Genomic DNA, 16,725 nt, shown 5'->3' on the forward strand with positions numbered 1-16,725 from the left:
CAGAGTCCAAAGCAGGACAGCAACTTTCAACTGATGAGCATTTTCTACATTTGTTTGTCACTTATTTGAAAACTGAGACAGTACTTTTCTATATATTGTTTCTAGTAGAAAGGTCTGCTTCTCCAAAGTATCGGAGTAACAGTTTTAGTGTAAAAGAGCAAAAACGCACAATGTCTGTACCCATCCTTAGCAACAAGAGGGAGGGCGGTTTGCTCTCAGCGCTATCACCAGCTCCGCTGACATCACTTTCTCCTGAAAGCTCTGCATTTGTGCAGTGGCGTCAAAGCTCTATTAAACGGCTCCTCTGATCAGCTTTTACCCTTGAAATGGAAAATAAGTTACTTTTTTTTTTTTTAAAGATTTTTATTTGTTCACTTAACTATAAAATCTGTTTCGAGTTAAAACCAGCAAGCAGCAGTAGATGAGGGCATCCATTAACTCATGTGATTGGTGAGGAACTGTTATGAAAAAATCCTCAGCAATTCTCATTTGAAGTACTAACAGGACTACAGGAGCTTTGTGAAAGAGGATAAGATCAGCATTCATTGTTTCTCCTTCGTATAACATCGAGACAAAGGGACAATCATTACAGAGGACCCTGCAGCCCCTACAATTTAGCACTTGCCAACAAACTGAGGAGTCTGTTCAGCTTTTGTCTGCGATGATCGGGTCGGGGAGGCAACAGGGCATGGAAGTGTTCAAACTCGAGACTGAAGGCGACTTTGAATGAAGCTCCTTACTCCTCCAATTGGCCGGGCATCAGTCTGATGTTTCCTCCTGTCTATAAAAGAAATGAGGCGCGAGGTGTCCAGGCAGCCCTCTGCTCTGGCTCGGTTGTCACCCTGGCCAGCCTGCAGCCATGGTTCCTGGAGGCAGCGCCCAGCTGGAGGTCTTCTGCCTGGGTCAGTCTTTAGAAGCAGGCAGACAAAGTCGCAAGCCCCTTGGCTGACACCCTGGAAGTAATCCCTGGGGAAGCTGAAATCTAACCTGCAGATGTTTAGGCAAGTCTCCTCTGCGCTCTCATCGAGGAAAGGTGAAGCGCCGCTCAGCAGCACATAGGTCACCACGCCTAGACTCCACAAGTCAGAGGTCAGAGACACAGGCTCTCCCAGGACCAACTCTGGAGGGGCAAACTCCGGGTTGCCCAGCAGAGGGTGAACATAGTGGGCACTGTTGAGCTGGACAGCGTCACCGAAGTCTGTGAGTTTGACTGCTGGCTGGCCGTTGGCATTGTGGGTAACCAGCAAGTTCTCGGGCTGCAACAAGAGTGAGGATGAGTGTTGACTGGTGAATCCTGTGTAACATATTTATTCCAATATTGACTCTAGATAAACGTCATGACCACCAAACTGCTTCCTTAGGCCAGCACAGAGCCAAACCAGCTCTGATGACCAACTCTACACTACAAGACTTTGAACCAGAGTTTCACATCACAGACAAATGGCCCTTGAGAGCTTGCAGAAACTGAATATCCTCTTTTATATTTCCAAGGAGTCAGAAATGGAGTTGCAAGCTGTCTCTGAGCAGTTACAGACAATGAGAGCGCAAGAGACAAGGGACATGACATGGTGAAACCAAGAAAGAGTCTACAGTCTGCTCAGGAGACTTAAAAAGAAGAATTTGGTTAAACAATGGTGATGACACCCATTCCTCATTAGAATTTAAAAAGGGTGTACCTTCTTTTTCACATAACTGTACATAGTATCCCCTTTAGCTGCTGTAAGTGTAGAAAGGTAGGTGCAGCTACTTACTTTCACATCCAGATGTACTATTCTGCAGTTGTGCAAGTATTGTAAAGCTTCTAAAACATTCCTCAGGTAGCAGGCCACTTTTTCTTCAGTCAGATTCCCCCAGCTCACTATGTAGTCAAGCAGACGACCCTGATCAGCCCTGAAACACCGGCAAAAACAGCAGTCAGGAGATCTGGAGTGTTTGTCAAGCTAATTAAATGGAGACTCGCTTTATCCAAAATGAAAATGTTTTTGTGGTATACTCACATCTCCAGGACTAGGACGTAGCTGCCGGGGGTTTCATACGTGTCTATTAGGCTGACTATGTGGGGGTGTTGGAGTCTCTGGAGCAGATTGAGTTCTTCAGTCACTCGGTCTCTTCTCATTAGCTTTTTGTTCACCTGTTTAACAGCTACCGTACGTTTGGTGCCCTGATGGTCACAGCGCTTGACAACAGAGAAACGACCCCTGATGAGGAGAAAGTTAGATGAATATCACTTGAATGATCTGAATATTATTGTTGGATGCCCCAACATGTTAAGGTATGTAACAGGCAAAACCACCACTGATCAGCCACAACATAAACCCAAAAGGGCAAAGCGATGAGCAAACCTCCAAACTAATGACATGCCTGACTGGCTCAAGCACATACAGAATGCACAAGAACGGGCCCCGTCCAGGGAGGATGCACCCTACAATAGAAACATCTGTGGCAAAAATGGATAGGGGCTGTTTCTGTGGCATCTACACAATGTTAGGCAGCTGGTTTTAACATTATGGCTGATCAGTGTACAGTCTCTGTCCATGGGGATACTTCTGTGGCTGTTACCTTCCCAGTTCAACCACTTCAGTGTAGTGAGACTCAAAGTTGTCCTTCCAGCTCACTCTGATCCCATCAGCAGACACGGCTAAAACAAGTAACACAAATGCACACTCAGCACCAGGTTTGTTGAACAACGGCTGGTTTGTATTGCAAACTATTTGGATCCTCACCCAAAACTCTGAGGCTTGCTGATGACGTTACACTCCCCAGTTCGTTGGTTGCAACACAGGTGTATACGCCGTCATCCTCAGAGGCTGCACCGATTATCCGCAGTGTGGCTTCACCCGTATCACTGAAACGCATAAATGCACATTTACATCTACTCCCAGCATGCAACTTGTTCACTAATGTTGATTATTTATTTATTTTTTCTCTCAACTGTGCAACTAAAAAGAACTTAATCTAATTGCTTGTTTGCCTTAAAGGTGATAACCACACTTCTTTTTTCATCCATTTAAATGCACCACTGGAGAATTCCACAGTCCTATGCAACAAACTGCCTATCGTGTTTGTTTTCTTACCTGTAGGTGATGCTAAAGTGTCCGTTGTTTAAGAGGTTGCTCTGGTTGGGGCCCTTCCAGGTGACGGTAGCGCGGGGTCGACCACAAACCTTACACCTGAGGGTGACGCTTTCTCCGTTGTCACAAGTCACGTCACTCAAAGGTACAAGAAACTCTGGGGGAGCTGACAGGAGAAATGTTTTATAATCCATAAGCCAACAATATGGGTTTGTATTAAATTTGTATTAAATGATTATAATTAAAGACACTAAGTTTGAACTTACCATCATAGATGTAGTTTGGATTTAGAAGCTGTAGGACAGAAAGTAAGAAGTCAGATGGAAAAAGAGATGCCTTACAAACATCACTGTAGATTGTTAGTCTTCTGAAACTAACCTTTACAGAAACTTTATTGGCCAATCCATCTCTGGACTTCCTGTACCCGTTTTCCAGCTTTGTCTCTTTCTTTGCCTCTTTCTCTTTTTTCTCAGACTTCTTCCGTATGCGCAGGGATGTATGCCAGGAGGAAGACTTCCTACTGACACAAAGAAGGTAGGTCAGTATCTGATACACAAGTTGATGATGAGCTAAACTGCGGAGATGAATTGGAAATAAATTAAATGGGTTTAGCTTTCACAACTTGGTGTGTCAACCCAGAAAACATTGTTTTAAATCAAACCAGTAAAGGGGCAAAATGTATTCTTTTCACCAGTTTTATAAAGCCTTAAGTACTTTTTTAAATCACACTTATCATGAGACTAAACTTGTGCCAAACCTGTGAACTCTACCCTAATTTGTCACCATCATACAGAGGAAGTTTAGTGAAAATGCTTTGTTTTATGGTAAATATAATGGCCTCTTTTTTTCATTTCCACCTCATTAGGGTTGAAATGTTAATTACATTAATGTATGGCACGTGTAAAGTGAACACTTCTGCTATACATTCTTCCTTTACAAATGTTTGTGTGGAGTAAAAAGCAGACACACTGTTATGTATATGCATTTGGCCCCAAGTCTCTACACAGAGTAACAGCTCAAATTTGACTTAGGCGGTGTTCCTGTAAGTGCAAGTTAAAGATTTTATACTCAAGAAATGTTTTCTTGAATTTTAAACCATTTTTACACCCAGTTCTCAACACTTTTCCAGAGGTCTTACTTGATGGATCCCTCGGAGCAGTCTGAGACCATGGCTGAGGTGTGTCCAAGCACAAATCCGGGGATCCAGCCCTCGGCAGCGGGGCCCTGCTCGGTTGATGCCCTGAACACCAGGAACATGTTTTGTTGGTTGCTGGCCAAGATCTGGACCACCTCGCCCTGAATGACGCTGATCTCATCCTCCTTCACAGCCATGTAGTCCTGGGTCACCAACATGGTGGATACGCTACTGCTGCTGCTACTTTCACTCTATGCCAAGGGGAGAAAACGATGGCATAAGATAGCAAGTGCAATCAGTAAATTAAAGTTTAAGTACAATCATTTTCTTTCTAATATTAAATGGGGAAAGAAATTTACAAGTGTAATATGCCCGGTGAGATAAAGTGAGAAAAGGAGATTGTAAGAATAAAGAAGTAGAAAAACACTTATCAACTGGAAATAAGATTTGTTAAAAGGTTAGATTCAAGTGGAAGAAAGACAAAAGCAGGGATTTGCCATTTTCTTTTTGAAAAGCGGTAACTGGATGAAGAAAGGTTGAAGTAAGATGAAGATTTTCCTTTTAGTCGTCTTTGCAGCTCCAGGCAAAGACGAGAGGAGGAGTGTTAAATTGAATGAAGGATCTCTGAGGACATTTGTGACTGAACCACAAACGTCAGAGGTTAGTTGCTGAAAAAGTACATTTCAGTTGCACACCATGAAGACCGGAACGTGGTGAAAGACAGCCAAGAGAAGGTTGGGTGTTAGTATAAGCTTTGTTAGAGTTAAGAAATCGAGAAGAAACCTTAAAAGATCATTCAGTGAAGAGGTGAAAAAGATCCCCATGGAAGGCCGATTCTGAAAACATTGACAGTTGAAACCGTTGCAAGATTTTGTCATCGGAAATGGTCTAAAGCTAGAAAGGATGACTTTGGAGAGCGGTGAAGGTTTTCAAAGATGCGTAGTAGGGAACAGATTAGTAGCGCTGGCTGCAGCAGGACAATAGGCAGACAGAACAGACCAGGCCTCCCTCTGCCTCTGTGTTAGTTGAATCTGCATGAGGCAGCAGGTAGTAGTCTTACCCCGTTACTCTGGGTTGACTGGATGGACTGCTCACTGGCCGATGAGCACGTACTCATGCGATCGGCTTCCTTGCTGTGCGTGGAGTGTCTGTGGGTTTGGCTCCCAGAACCAGTTTGGATCTGGTTTGAGCTCTGACGGACTGGAGTCTCTCCTACCTCCCCAGGGAAGGTAAATGAGCCAGGCCGGCTGGCTGGAGAGCCCGGGATGGAGCTCCAGAATCCAGATCCGGACTTTTGGCTGGGGCTAGGAGGGGGAGGAGGAAGGGCATCCTTGCCAGCGGCAAGGGGTGTGGCCATAGGGGACATGGCTCCAGGCCGTGGTTTGGAAGCCGGTGTGGAGGGCAGAGGCCCAACTGTGGCACGAGGGATAGAGTTTACAGTGCTGGCAGAAGTGGGGGTCTGTGCTTGGTCCTCTGAGGGCTGGATGGGACGCTTGCCCTGTGGACTACCCCCGGGAGGGATCAGGGGAGCAGGAGCAGGACGAGGGGACAAACCTGGATCATAACCGAGCAAAACTCACACCTCAGTCACATCTTTCATTGTGCTATACAAAGCTAATTTACTATAGATTAGTTTTCCGTACCTGACATCTTGTTGGGGCCATCTGCATCACCCCCTTGGAGATGACGTTGGGGTTGGGGCAAACGGGAGGGTTGTGGGATCCTGGAAGGTCGACGAGAGCCACTCTGAGGTCCTGAGGCGATGGAGCTACTCTGGGAGTTTCCACCGCTGACTCCAGTGGATACGCTGGAACTACTGCTTCCACCTGGAGCTCCGACACTGGGTACACATGGACCACTGTTCGCCCCTACATGGTTCCTCTGATACTCTATTGGTGAGGTCAGAGCTGTGATAAGGTATAAAAAAAGACAAGAGTGGCCATGTACAAAAACGCCTGCTCTACAAAACTGTCTGTTTCTTGTATGCTTTTGATATCTTACCATTGAGGAAGTTGCGTTGACTCTCAAGTATCTGGCTGATCTGAAGGGTCCAAACCTCACGCACCCCTGGGTGGGAGGAGTGAAGCACGAAGGACTCTGCAGTGCCGTTGGTCGACCGAGAAGTGAGAATGAACTTACAGGGATCGCCTTCCACATTCTCCTCCAGACCCAAACAGCTTATCTAATGTGCAAAAGGGTTAAAAGAAAAGAGGGAGTCACAAATGTTTAGTTTTTGTGGCAATGAAGAACTTTGAAATGTTAACTACAAACTTGCTCTTCATTATCACCTTGATGCTGTTCTTGTAGAGGAAGCCTGGCAGAGAGAAACCTTTCTTCTTATCCAGGGGCTCACTGAAGATGACGAGCTGCTCAAACAGGAACACTCTCCTCTCCTTCACCCGGCTGTGCAGGCCGCTGTCTGGGTCTGACACCATAAATGTGTCTTGAAGCAGAAGGCGGCCCTGAGCTACAAGCTTCCCCTGGAGATGGAGATGAGAGGTGCAGGTGAGGGAAAGGCATCAATACAAGCCGTTTGTTTATAGAATTAATAAGAAATATAATAAACGTCTTACATCAAATCCCTGAAGCCGGCCGACATTAATCATGTCATTACACCTTTTTGGCACGATGCACATGACCTCCACTGCTTTCTGTGAGAGCCAGACAGGAAAAGGTTAGATGCTGATGATCTTTTTAAGGGCTTAAGAGAAACATCATGCTTCTGATCTTACCTCTACATCTACAGACTCCAGCCCAGCCTTTTTAGAGTGTTTGAGGAAATCCTAAATCACATGGAGACAAAACCATACATATTAAAAATCAGACTCAACAATTTACTTATTTTTTACTTATTTTTTTTTTTTAAACGGTTGTAGCTTATGCAGAAATACCCTTAAAGTCCATATAAAAGGACATGAATCGTAGCTGGAGCTCTGGCACCCTCTGCTGTCTGACTAACCTTTAACAGCAGCTGGTACTTCATGATCCTTTGGACTGGCTTGATGAGCAGGTCTGTGATCTGAAGCCTGTGTCCGAGCTGCTGCTTTAGGTCCTACAAAAATCGACAGTGTATTTTGAAAGGTAATGGCAACTGTTTGCAAATATCTAATGTTACTCAAAGAGTAAAAATATCTTTAAAAAGAAACCAGCCACGAACCTCAAAGTAGGTGTCAATGTACTCAGAGACGATGTGCTCCGACTTAGGCTTGTTTTGACAGTACACTACGTACATGTTTAACCTCCGTTCCTGGTTAAATAAATAACTGTTTCAGCAAAGGTTCAATAATGAATACAAGGAAGAAGTAGCATTAAACTCAGAGTGGACAAACCTGTTTGAGAAAGAGTGGCCCCAGTCTGTCAGGGTCTTCCAAACACTTCTCCAGCTCCCTGAGAAAGAACCTGAGAGAGACGGAAACAAGAGAGAGAAATAAGTTATGCTGCTGGTGACTCTAAACAAGGAACATCTATATTCCCCATATGAGTGTGCCACATACTCTTTGTGCCAGTCATAAATTTGATGGATGTTGCCAAACACAATTTTGTCTTTGCCCTTCATATCGTCAGGGACGCCCTCCTCCTTCATCCTGGTCATGTAGCCCTGATGATGGGAGATGCACAAAACGCACACACGCACACACACACACACACGAGAAGTTCAGCTATGAGGCAGAAAAAAAAGCAAATATTCCAATTATCAGTTAGCGCTGATGCAGCATGAACTCACCTCCACCACCAGGCTGAGATCTCTGACATAATCTCGCTCTGTCTCCACCAACTCCAGCAGAATGTAACTAATCAAAGGGGAGACGCACAGATGAAGTGTAAATCAGATCTTTAACTCACTAAACATTGTTGTACAACTCCAAATCTGAACGTTTTGAATAATGGAAAAATGTTTTAAAAAGTTTTATTTATTTTTTTAAATTCACTTTGACTTATACTTTATTGCAGACTTGGGACAGTAAAGCTTTCAGCACTTTGTAATGTTGCCATTCCTTCTCACAACACTCAAGATATACCAGCACTGGGGATACTAAGGGATGAAGTTTCAGCTGTTTTCACCCCTTCTTTCTGCAAACACGTTTCAAGATGTGCAAGAGTCTGGGGTCATCGTTGTTGCATTTTTCCTTTAAAATTGTCCGATATTCCCCATTAGGGACAGATCTGGGCTGTGGGCAGGTAACTCCAGTCCCTGCACCCTCTTATTCCTCAGCCGTGCCTCTGTAATGGGCGCAGAATGTGGTTTTGCATAGTCTTTCATAGGAAAAACGGACGTCCACTGGAAAAGCAGTGACTCTAAAATGTCGACAAACTTTTCTGCTGTGGAAGTGTAAATGAGGGCACTGATACAATCCCACATCACCACAGAGCCTGGAGATGATCTGAAATACCGATTGGACTGACAACAATACACATTTAGTGTTCTAATCCATACCAGAGAAGTTTTAACCGGCATTTGTGAATAAAACTCCATAATGTAGTGCTTGACAAAGACCTCCCACTGTCTAACTGTGGTTACACAGCAGCTATTGATGAATGACTGCTCTCCATGCAGTGCTGTCTGAAGAATCAAAGAGCTCTGGTGTCCAGTTTAGGCCTGTGCCCGTACCCTGTTTAAATCTGCACTGTAAAGGGGAAATATGCAAATCCCTTCCAATCCTTCTTTTGAGTAAACATTTCAATAGATTTCTCACATTTGTTGACAAAATAGAGATCCTCTGCTGCTCTGAGACTCAGCCTTCAGTGGATACTGCTTTTGCACCAAATGATAAATGTAATCATGTTGACATCAACTAATTGCAAAACTTTTTTTTTATGGATTTCTAATAAATAAAGTACAATTGATGAAAAACATCTGGGGCTCAAAGTAAATCAGAATCAGTGTTTGTCCTTTGTAAAACAGAGTAAAATTAGTGTCAGCTGGTCGTGTACGTACTGTCTTTTCTTCAGGATACTGGTCCGGCGTTCGTCCATCTCTTCAGTGGGGGAGGAGGAGGACAGAAGAGAGTTGTCAGACGGGTTGAAGGAGGGAGAGCTGCTGTCTCCCTGTTCTACTGACAGAGAGCTGGGTCTGTCCTCCAGAGCCTGCATCAAGGCAAAATCACAATTGTTTGACTGAATTAACTCGTTAGAATAAACTAGATTTATACATCGGTGATGCCGACATTTCTTCCTTCTAATATGGCTTTAGGAACATATACCATAACATTTCAGATGATTTTATTCATCCATCATTACCAAACAGCTATCTAAGCAGTCTTGGCTACATCCAGGTAGGAGTAATTGTGTCCTACCATCTTGCTTTTGACCAACTCCTCGATGGCGCTCACCAACTCGGCAGCACTGGGTGTCTCTGAACTAGATGGACGGACAGACAGACGAGAAGACGTCTGGGCAGAAACGGAGAGACCAGAGGAGGAAGGAAAAACGGGTGTGAGAAAATGATAATGTACACAATTTAAACTAAATTTAATCTATTCTGCTAAATGTGGTATAGCTCTGCTATAGATTAAAATAGTGTCACTTAAGCTGATTTGAACTGATACAAGTCCAAAAATAGAGCAAATAAAAAGCAGAATATATTGAGGTTAAGAGTCATGCCATAGTTTTGATTGAGATCAATTTCTAAGACCAACTTTTAATTTTCTGATTTCAGAATTAGTTTTCTCATGTGAATGTTTGATTTTAGTTACCAGTGCAAGCAATGACTTAGTAAAAATGTTTAATGCTTAATAGGTTCATCAAAGGGATGTTTCCAGTGCTGCAAACACCAGCACTGCTGCGTTTACATCTAAAGGTTGAACAACGTGAAAGTAAAATTGAAAAAACTATTGATGGAAAGGTAAAAACATGAGGCTGAGTGAAAAAAATGGAACTGAAGAGTCATTCAAATTGTGATAGGAAGAAGGTTGAAAAAGGTGATCTGACTGAAAGATTCTGTTGCTTTCTGGGATGGTGATGATCAGCCTCTGATATAAAGGTTGCTAACAGCGAGAATGAAAGCGATACATGTATGTGTGTAAATATAGTTCAGGAGAGACTCTCACCCTTGCTGTGCTGTGCTTCAAGACTTTCCCCAATTAGGTTTTCTGGGTGAGGCTGCGTGCCCTTCTGGCCTCGCCAGCATTTAGATGCCAATTACTCGCATGGGTAATGAGGTTAACGCACAGAGGGTAAAAGAAGATGAGGACGAGTGGGAAGGGGTGGGTAACGGAGGGGTGGTAAAAGGTCAGGGGATGATGGGGAAAAGGGGGGATTGGGGTTTGACCTTTTCCTCTCGGTGCGGGTCAGACTTAGATTATCCAGAGGAGCTGCCTGCTCAGCTGACAGGGAACCTAGACACCTTTTTTTTCTTTCCACTCTGCAGTGACTACTCGTTTCTTTTAATCCTCACTCAGCAATCAGTATCATCCCAATCAACGACTTATAAAACATGCAGAAAAATGTTGCATTTGTGAGTAATCCAAGCAGGGTCACGGTATTATGATGCTGGCCCAAGTTAGGCAACCCTCTGATCTGCACTGACACTGCAGAAAAGAAACCTCCATTTAGAGTTAAGAGCTACATGCGTCCTCTCTTTATGTACAGTACACTGTGTTAATACCCTGCTCGTATGCCAGGTGACCCTCTATCTCAGTAGTGTGTTTAAGAAACAGGGCAGAGGTCAAAACAACTAAAACAGGAAAAACAAAACAAGAGAGATGGTGAGGAAAACTTGACTAAAGAAATTCAGGAATGTAAGAGTTAATTAAAATACAAAAGTTAGGAGGAATGGCTTTTTATAAGAAGAAAACTAAGTCTATAAAAAGCTGTAAGCTTCATGTTTAAATCTAAAAAAAGAGAAAAAAACAGGCTTTAGAATGTAGCTTTTAAAGTTGAAGAGGAAGGGAAAAAAGATTTGAAAAATTAGACCAGGGGAGGAAACAGACGGGAAAGAGAAGGGCTTTTTCAGATGGAGAGGTATGGAAACTGAGACAAAGCAAAGACAGGACATAAATCAAGGTAATGCTACAGAATGGCAAACAAAACAACCAGGAAACAAAACAAAAGAGAAACAGAAATTAGTGTCAGAGGAGTTTATGCTTTAGCTGCTGCGTGAAAATCTTTCTTTATGAGAGGGGAGAATATAATTCAACATGCCAAGCTAAGATGATATGCTTAACTGAAACTAAAGAGCTGCTCAAACTGCGTCAGTAAGCGCCCTTTAAAAAAGAAAAAGAGACAGCAAGACTGAGATGAGCAAAAGTGTAATCCAGAAACCAAGAACTGCCAGAAGGAAGAAAACCGTGAGAGGATTGGATTTCTTTAAGTTAACTCATAAAGAAAGAAAGAAAAAAACCTCTTACCAACTTTAGTAACTGACCAAATCTGGTTTTGTTTTTGATGGACTTGACACGAATGCTTGTTGAATGTAAAAGCTGTAAAGCCCGACAAGCTGTTGACTTTTTATTTTGTGCACATTTGCATGTATGTACCTTTCTGAGTTACTGTTCAATTTTGTATGTGTTGACTTTTTCTTAACCTTTATTAGCCACAAAACACTGTCTGTATTTAAAGATCTGGGGATAATAGACTGTCAAACAGAGGTAGGAAACTAGAGGAATGAGTATTAACAATGGCTGCAATTAAATAACCACATTGTGTAGGAAATAATGTTACATCAAAAAGTATCAATAACCGATAACTTTTCAGATAACTGTGACTCGCCTTTGTAGAACCCAAAACTGGGAAACACGAGTGGATTCAGTTCATGTCTTGATCTGTAATTTACTTTCTCCCACTCCTTCTGTTCATCTTTCCCAGACAACCTGCCTTCTCTCTGATGTTCTCTGTGATGTCCCAACTGCCCTCACCTTGTCGTCCTGTGAGTCCGGCTGCAACAGGCTGTGTTGCTGAATGGCCATAGGTGGAGGCAGAGGTACTGAGTCAGCACCCTCCTCACCCTCCTCCTCTCCGCAGCTTTGCATGCCTGAAGAACTTGACTTGGATAACGTGCCGCTCGACAGGCCCTCGTTACGAACCCTCTGCAACGCAAAAGGACAGCAAAGCAAAGATTACTTTACAATAACTGTAGAAAGCTTCTAGATGAAGAAATATCCCTGTATCCACCCACCTCCTCCAGAGTTTCATCCTGAGGAGTCGCAGCACTGTCATCTGAGTCTTTCTGGGAGCCCATCGTCATCTCCCCGCTCTTCCTCACCTCACGGCTCTTCTTGTGCTTGTGGGCAAGTTTCTTCACGTGGCCGTCTGCCTTGCCGCTGCTGAGCCGACGAACTGGACTGGTAAGCCACTTCCGTAGTGTGTTACCTTAGAAATGAGATGAGACATGGTGTTAAAAGTAAAGCGTCCTGAATACAACAGGGTTTCACCGCTATGTGATTTCTTATTGTGAACAAAGGATGCACACGTACACCAATCTGATCCAAGTCCCAATTTGAACTAACTAAGAACTATTTAACAGGATTTCAGATACAAACCAACACAGCGGCACAGATGAGCCTACCTGGTCGCTTGGGTCCTGGTGAGGTGTGGGAGCCGATTCCATGACCCGGCTGGAGCGTAGCAGACGACCCTGGCATGATGGAGTCATTGCTGCACACTGATAGAGTGTCTTCGAAAGACAAATTCATGCTTTAGAAATTGCTTTGTGATGCAGAATTTCTGAAAGTATCTCGATAATGTTTATATTCATTAAATACAGAACAGTTCACAGCACATTTAATACCTTTGTGGTTGAAGATGCCCTCCATCTCCATGGACGACCTGGAGTGGGCGATGCAGAGAATGGAGCAAGGAACCAGGCCCTCCTGAGCGGGAGATCGGTCTGTGGTCCGGACCAGGCACCAGTCTGGTTTGTCATGACAGCGTTCCAGAACCTCCACTGTCTGACCGCGACGCACCGTCAGCTCGTTGTTGTTGCTGGCCATGAAGTCGTGTATCACCACAGTCAGCTCACAGCCGCCGGACAGCTGAGGACAAGAAACTCATAAAGACCTGGCCTCCACGTGACGCTGATGGTCCATATACACCTGAATGTACAGAAGCTGAACGCATTCTTTCATTTTAGCTGCTCAAAACCTGCAGGTAGGGCATCATTTGAGTGTGTGTTCTCACCTTGTCACTGTCCAGTGTGTTTTGAGAGGTGCGAGATGCCAGAGAGATGGTGTCCGGTTGGCTGCTGCCTTCACCCTGGCTGTCCAAGTCCTCTCCCATATTACTAACGGAAGCACACAGGACCAAGAAAAACTCAGTGTCTGTTGTTCTTAAAATCATGAGACAATTAAGATACAAAACAAACAAACTCTAGAGATCTAGATCATTTGTGAAAATTCACATTTTCTGTTCCCTAAATGACTTTGAAGCAGGAGTTGACATGTTTACCTCCGTCCCTTGTGATGTCTGGCTGTAGCTGGTTTGGGGATGTGAATTGGCTCTTTTAGTGCTCCTCTCAGGTGAATAGTGCGCTCCTGGATCACCTCCCTGATGTGCTTGATCCAGTCTTGCTTGTTCTCTATATTAGAAGCCTGTAAAAGGGCAGTAATGGAAAAAGTTCACTGAGACAAGACTCAGAATTGTCCAAAAAGAATAAAGAAGAAAGAAAAATCTAACATCTTTTGAAAATCTTATTTCACACAAGTCTGAAATGACCTCTCCCCACTTAATGTCTTAATTTTTCACATCGATTTTACATGAACTCTCTTCTCCAGAAGTGGTTGTTTGTCAGATGTACTACAGATACCTGCCCTCTCACATTACTTTAGCAACACCCACGATCAACTTTATACTGCTGTACAAATATCTGCAAGCTGCTTTCATAGTGCTCTAATCCAGTGTTCAACGTCAGATTTTATGAGCTTCCATCTTGAAATGGATTCTTTTTACGCTGCCCAGTAACAGCACATTTTAATTAAACTTTCCACTATGGAGTCAACATGCCAAGTTGGCCTTCATGATTAAATCTGGCCCTCTGCAAATTGTTTGGATCTCCATGCTCTGGTGCTGAAGTTCAGTAAGGTTGGACTTATAAAACAACCGGTCCAAAACAAACTCAGCAAAGAGTGGAGGTGAAACCTAAGCTCACCGATCACTCCATCTCTGGGTTAGCTCAGGTTTTGTTCCTCTCTGAGCAGAAGCATGTGGTTGATTCAATAGAGAAAAATCTGAATTCTGCAGTTCTGGACTACATAGCAGTGACTCGTATACACTAATATGCAAACATGTAGACTGACTACCCAAACAATGGGGACAGTGAGTTTGTGCTTTAGCAGGAACGGCATTGTCTCAAAGAGTGTTTCAAGTTCAGAGCACCCACATTATTTTCACTTTCCTCATTTCATTTTAACCAACAACATGGACAATGACCCACGATTCTTGTTTTGATCCCTTGTGGCGACCTGGCCTATTGGCATTGTTCATGTTAAGTCTTCTGCATTTAACTTTTGGTCCCCCGGCATGAAATGAATTTGGCGGCTGCATCTTAACAAAGAAAATAGTTCTTCTAAGTTCAGGAAGAAAATGTGCTGCATTTACCCATCTAAAGGGAGTGAGGAGTGTTTCAGACTTGTGTGAAATGGTTTAGGGCTGTGTTGTGGAATAGTTTGTACTCACCGTCGCTCCATGTTTGGATCCCTGACTTAGCTTTGAATTCAAAATATAAAATAGAGAATTTCACTGGTTTGGCTTTAGAGGATATATGGGACATTTTTTTAATGCTGACAAAATGGTTTGAAATGACAGAAACGAACAACACTTAGAATTTGTCTCGACAGTGTAATGATGGCCAATTAAATACGTATCAGATTGTAATGAATGGTAACTGTGAGTGTGTGTGTGTGTGTGTGTATAGAGTTAGTAATGACACAATTTACAATATACACATTGCATGACTCCCTTTCACTGGTTAGTTTAGTAGTCAACATGTATGAAAGAGTTGTAACACTCAGTATTGAACGTGTTAGGATTCTGGCTTCATGCTGTTCCAACGGCTGACAAACTTTAATCCATCTGGAGTTCAACAGCAGAACGCACAGAAGAAGTCTGGAAATGGGCGTTTTCTCTCTGGTACATGAAGATGAAAACTCATCACTTTGATGAAGTGGCACAGAGCCAAGATGTGGATCGTGGGCGTTCAGGAGCTGATAAAGTGTCACCAGCGTTGGTGGAAGCATATCAGCCCACACAGAGAATTAGAGATACAAACATCCACAGAAAACACAGCCCCAGATGCACAGATGTGCCCGTGTTTGTTAACACATGGAACAAAGCAGGATCAGACCAGAGGACACAGGCTGGCAGAGGGCAGAGAAAGAGATGAAAAAAATCCAGGAGACAGAGGAGTGCCTACAGAAAGCTTTGCAGCTCATGCAGTCAAACAAGATGCCCAAGAGTACAGAGAGTGTTAGAAGAAATATAGGAGAGGTTTGAAAATGAGAAGAAGAAACAAGCAGGTCAGATCATATTGATTATTCAGATACATTAGTTGACCACTGGCATTCGTCAGTGTTTGTTTTACCTTGAGCACAATCTTGTTGTCTGAGGTTGGGGTGCGTCCGACCCATAGAGCAAACTTACAAGGATCTCCTTCAACATGCTCCGTCACCCCCAACTCTGACGTCTGGGAGGAAAGAACACAATACATTTCCTTCATCAGAGTAACTTGCAGTGGAATAGTAATACAGCCCACAGAAAGGATGAAATATCCTCAAGGAACAATAGAAGGAGGACATTTCATTACAAGAAGCTGCTACTTAGAAAAAAATCACTGTAGAGAAACCTACAGGGGAGGAAACGACTACTTACAAAGAGTTTGCTCTTATAGATGTATTTGCTTCTGCCATTTGAGTCCTTGACCTCCTTGCTGAATACAAGAGACATCTCAAAGAGGAAGAGGTGGCGCTCTCTACCCTTACGGATCAGAGTCTTTGGATCCCAAACCTGGAATGAATCTTGTAGAATGAGCTCGCCCTGCGAGTCAATGTTTTCATCAAATCCTGGAGGAAGAAGAGGATAATACAGTGGGAGTTAGATTAGGAATGACACTGTCTGACTATGTGTTTATATAACAAGTTGTCAGAAAAGAAAATCTATACACATGAATATGACAGCGAAATAACAAGCAGTGTGTTGTCCACCTTCCAGCATAGACAGATGCATGGCATCATTGGCTTTCTTGGGAACACTGAGCATCACTTCCAGGCCGTCCTTGATCTCTCCTTTACCTTCTTCACAGCACGTCAGCAGCTCCTAAACACACACGCAGAAACCATGACAACAGGAACAGTGGAGACGGCTGCTGCAGCACAGAGATCTGGTGTGGTGGGTTACCTTCAGCAGGAGCTGATACTTGGTGATTCTCTGTACTGGCTTGATTAGATAGGAAGAAATGGAGTTGACCAGCTGGTGCCGTTGTTGGATTTCCTGTCATCACACACACACACACACACACAGGGAAGAACACAGATGTGACTGGACGTAACAGACAAGAAGCAGCTGTATCACTGTAAAAACAGATGTTACTCA

General features: G+C 43.5%; 1 protein-coding gene across 9 annotated transcripts in view; it reads right to left on the reverse strand.

The window, feature by feature from the left end:
• Positions 1–342: 342 nt before the first annotated feature.
• The window catches only part of LOC140274624 (triple functional domain protein), a 64,976-nt gene continuing 48,593 nt past the window's right edge, over positions 343–16,725 (reverse strand). For 3 of the 9 annotated variants that reach the window (XM_072369980.1, XM_072369983.1, XM_072369987.1), the window contains 32 exons: positions 16,531–16,623; positions 16,338–16,449; positions 16,006–16,196; positions 15,719–15,820; positions 14,815–14,844; positions 13,588–13,730; positions 13,321–13,423; positions 12,932–13,175; positions 12,710–12,817; positions 12,320–12,513; positions 12,060–12,230; positions 9,501–9,596; positions 9,143–9,291; positions 7,931–7,997; positions 7,701–7,804; positions 7,536–7,605; positions 7,364–7,453; positions 7,166–7,258; positions 6,939–6,989; positions 6,780–6,857; positions 6,495–6,686; positions 6,208–6,388; positions 5,850–6,113; positions 5,267–5,760; positions 4,210–4,457; positions 3,338–3,588; positions 3,075–3,237; positions 2,724–2,845; positions 2,560–2,638; positions 1,998–2,198; positions 1,752–1,890; positions 343–1,256 (listed from right to left, as the gene is read on the reverse strand). In XM_072369980.1, coding sequence (XP_072226081.1) covers positions 699–1,256; positions 1,752–1,890; positions 1,998–2,198; positions 2,560–2,638; positions 2,724–2,845; positions 3,075–3,237; positions 3,338–3,588; positions 4,210–4,457; positions 5,267–5,760; positions 5,850–6,113; positions 6,208–6,388; positions 6,495–6,686; positions 6,780–6,857; positions 6,939–6,989; positions 7,166–7,258; positions 7,364–7,453; positions 7,536–7,605; positions 7,701–7,804; positions 7,931–7,997; positions 9,143–9,291; positions 9,501–9,596; positions 12,060–12,230; positions 12,320–12,513; positions 12,710–12,817; positions 12,932–13,175; positions 13,321–13,423; positions 13,588–13,730; positions 14,815–14,844; positions 15,719–15,820; positions 16,006–16,196; positions 16,338–16,449; positions 16,531–16,623 — 5,181 coding nt within the window. In that variant the 3' untranslated portion in view covers positions 343–698. Of the gene's footprint in view, positions 1,257–1,751; positions 1,891–1,997; positions 2,199–2,559; positions 2,639–2,723; positions 2,846–3,074; positions 3,238–3,337; positions 3,592–4,209; positions 4,458–5,266; positions 5,761–5,849; positions 6,114–6,207; positions 6,389–6,494; positions 6,687–6,779; positions 6,858–6,938; positions 6,990–7,165; positions 7,259–7,363; positions 7,454–7,535; positions 7,606–7,700; positions 7,805–7,930; positions 7,998–9,142; positions 9,292–9,500; positions 9,597–12,059; positions 12,231–12,319; positions 12,514–12,709; positions 12,818–12,931; positions 13,176–13,320; positions 13,424–13,587; positions 13,731–14,814; positions 14,845–15,718; positions 15,821–16,005; positions 16,197–16,337; positions 16,450–16,530; positions 16,624–16,725 lie in introns of all 9 variants that reach the window. The other 6 variants (XM_072369985.1, XM_072369984.1, XM_072369988.1 and 3 more) reach the window with 6 other exon arrangements.

Source organism: Leuresthes tenuis, unplaced genomic scaffold, assembly GCF_036924035.1.
Source record: "Leuresthes tenuis unplaced genomic scaffold, fLeuTen1.0.hap1 SCAF_18, whole genome shotgun sequence".
Taxonomy (NCBI): Eukaryota; Metazoa; Chordata; class Actinopteri; order Atheriniformes; family Atherinopsidae; genus Leuresthes; species Leuresthes tenuis.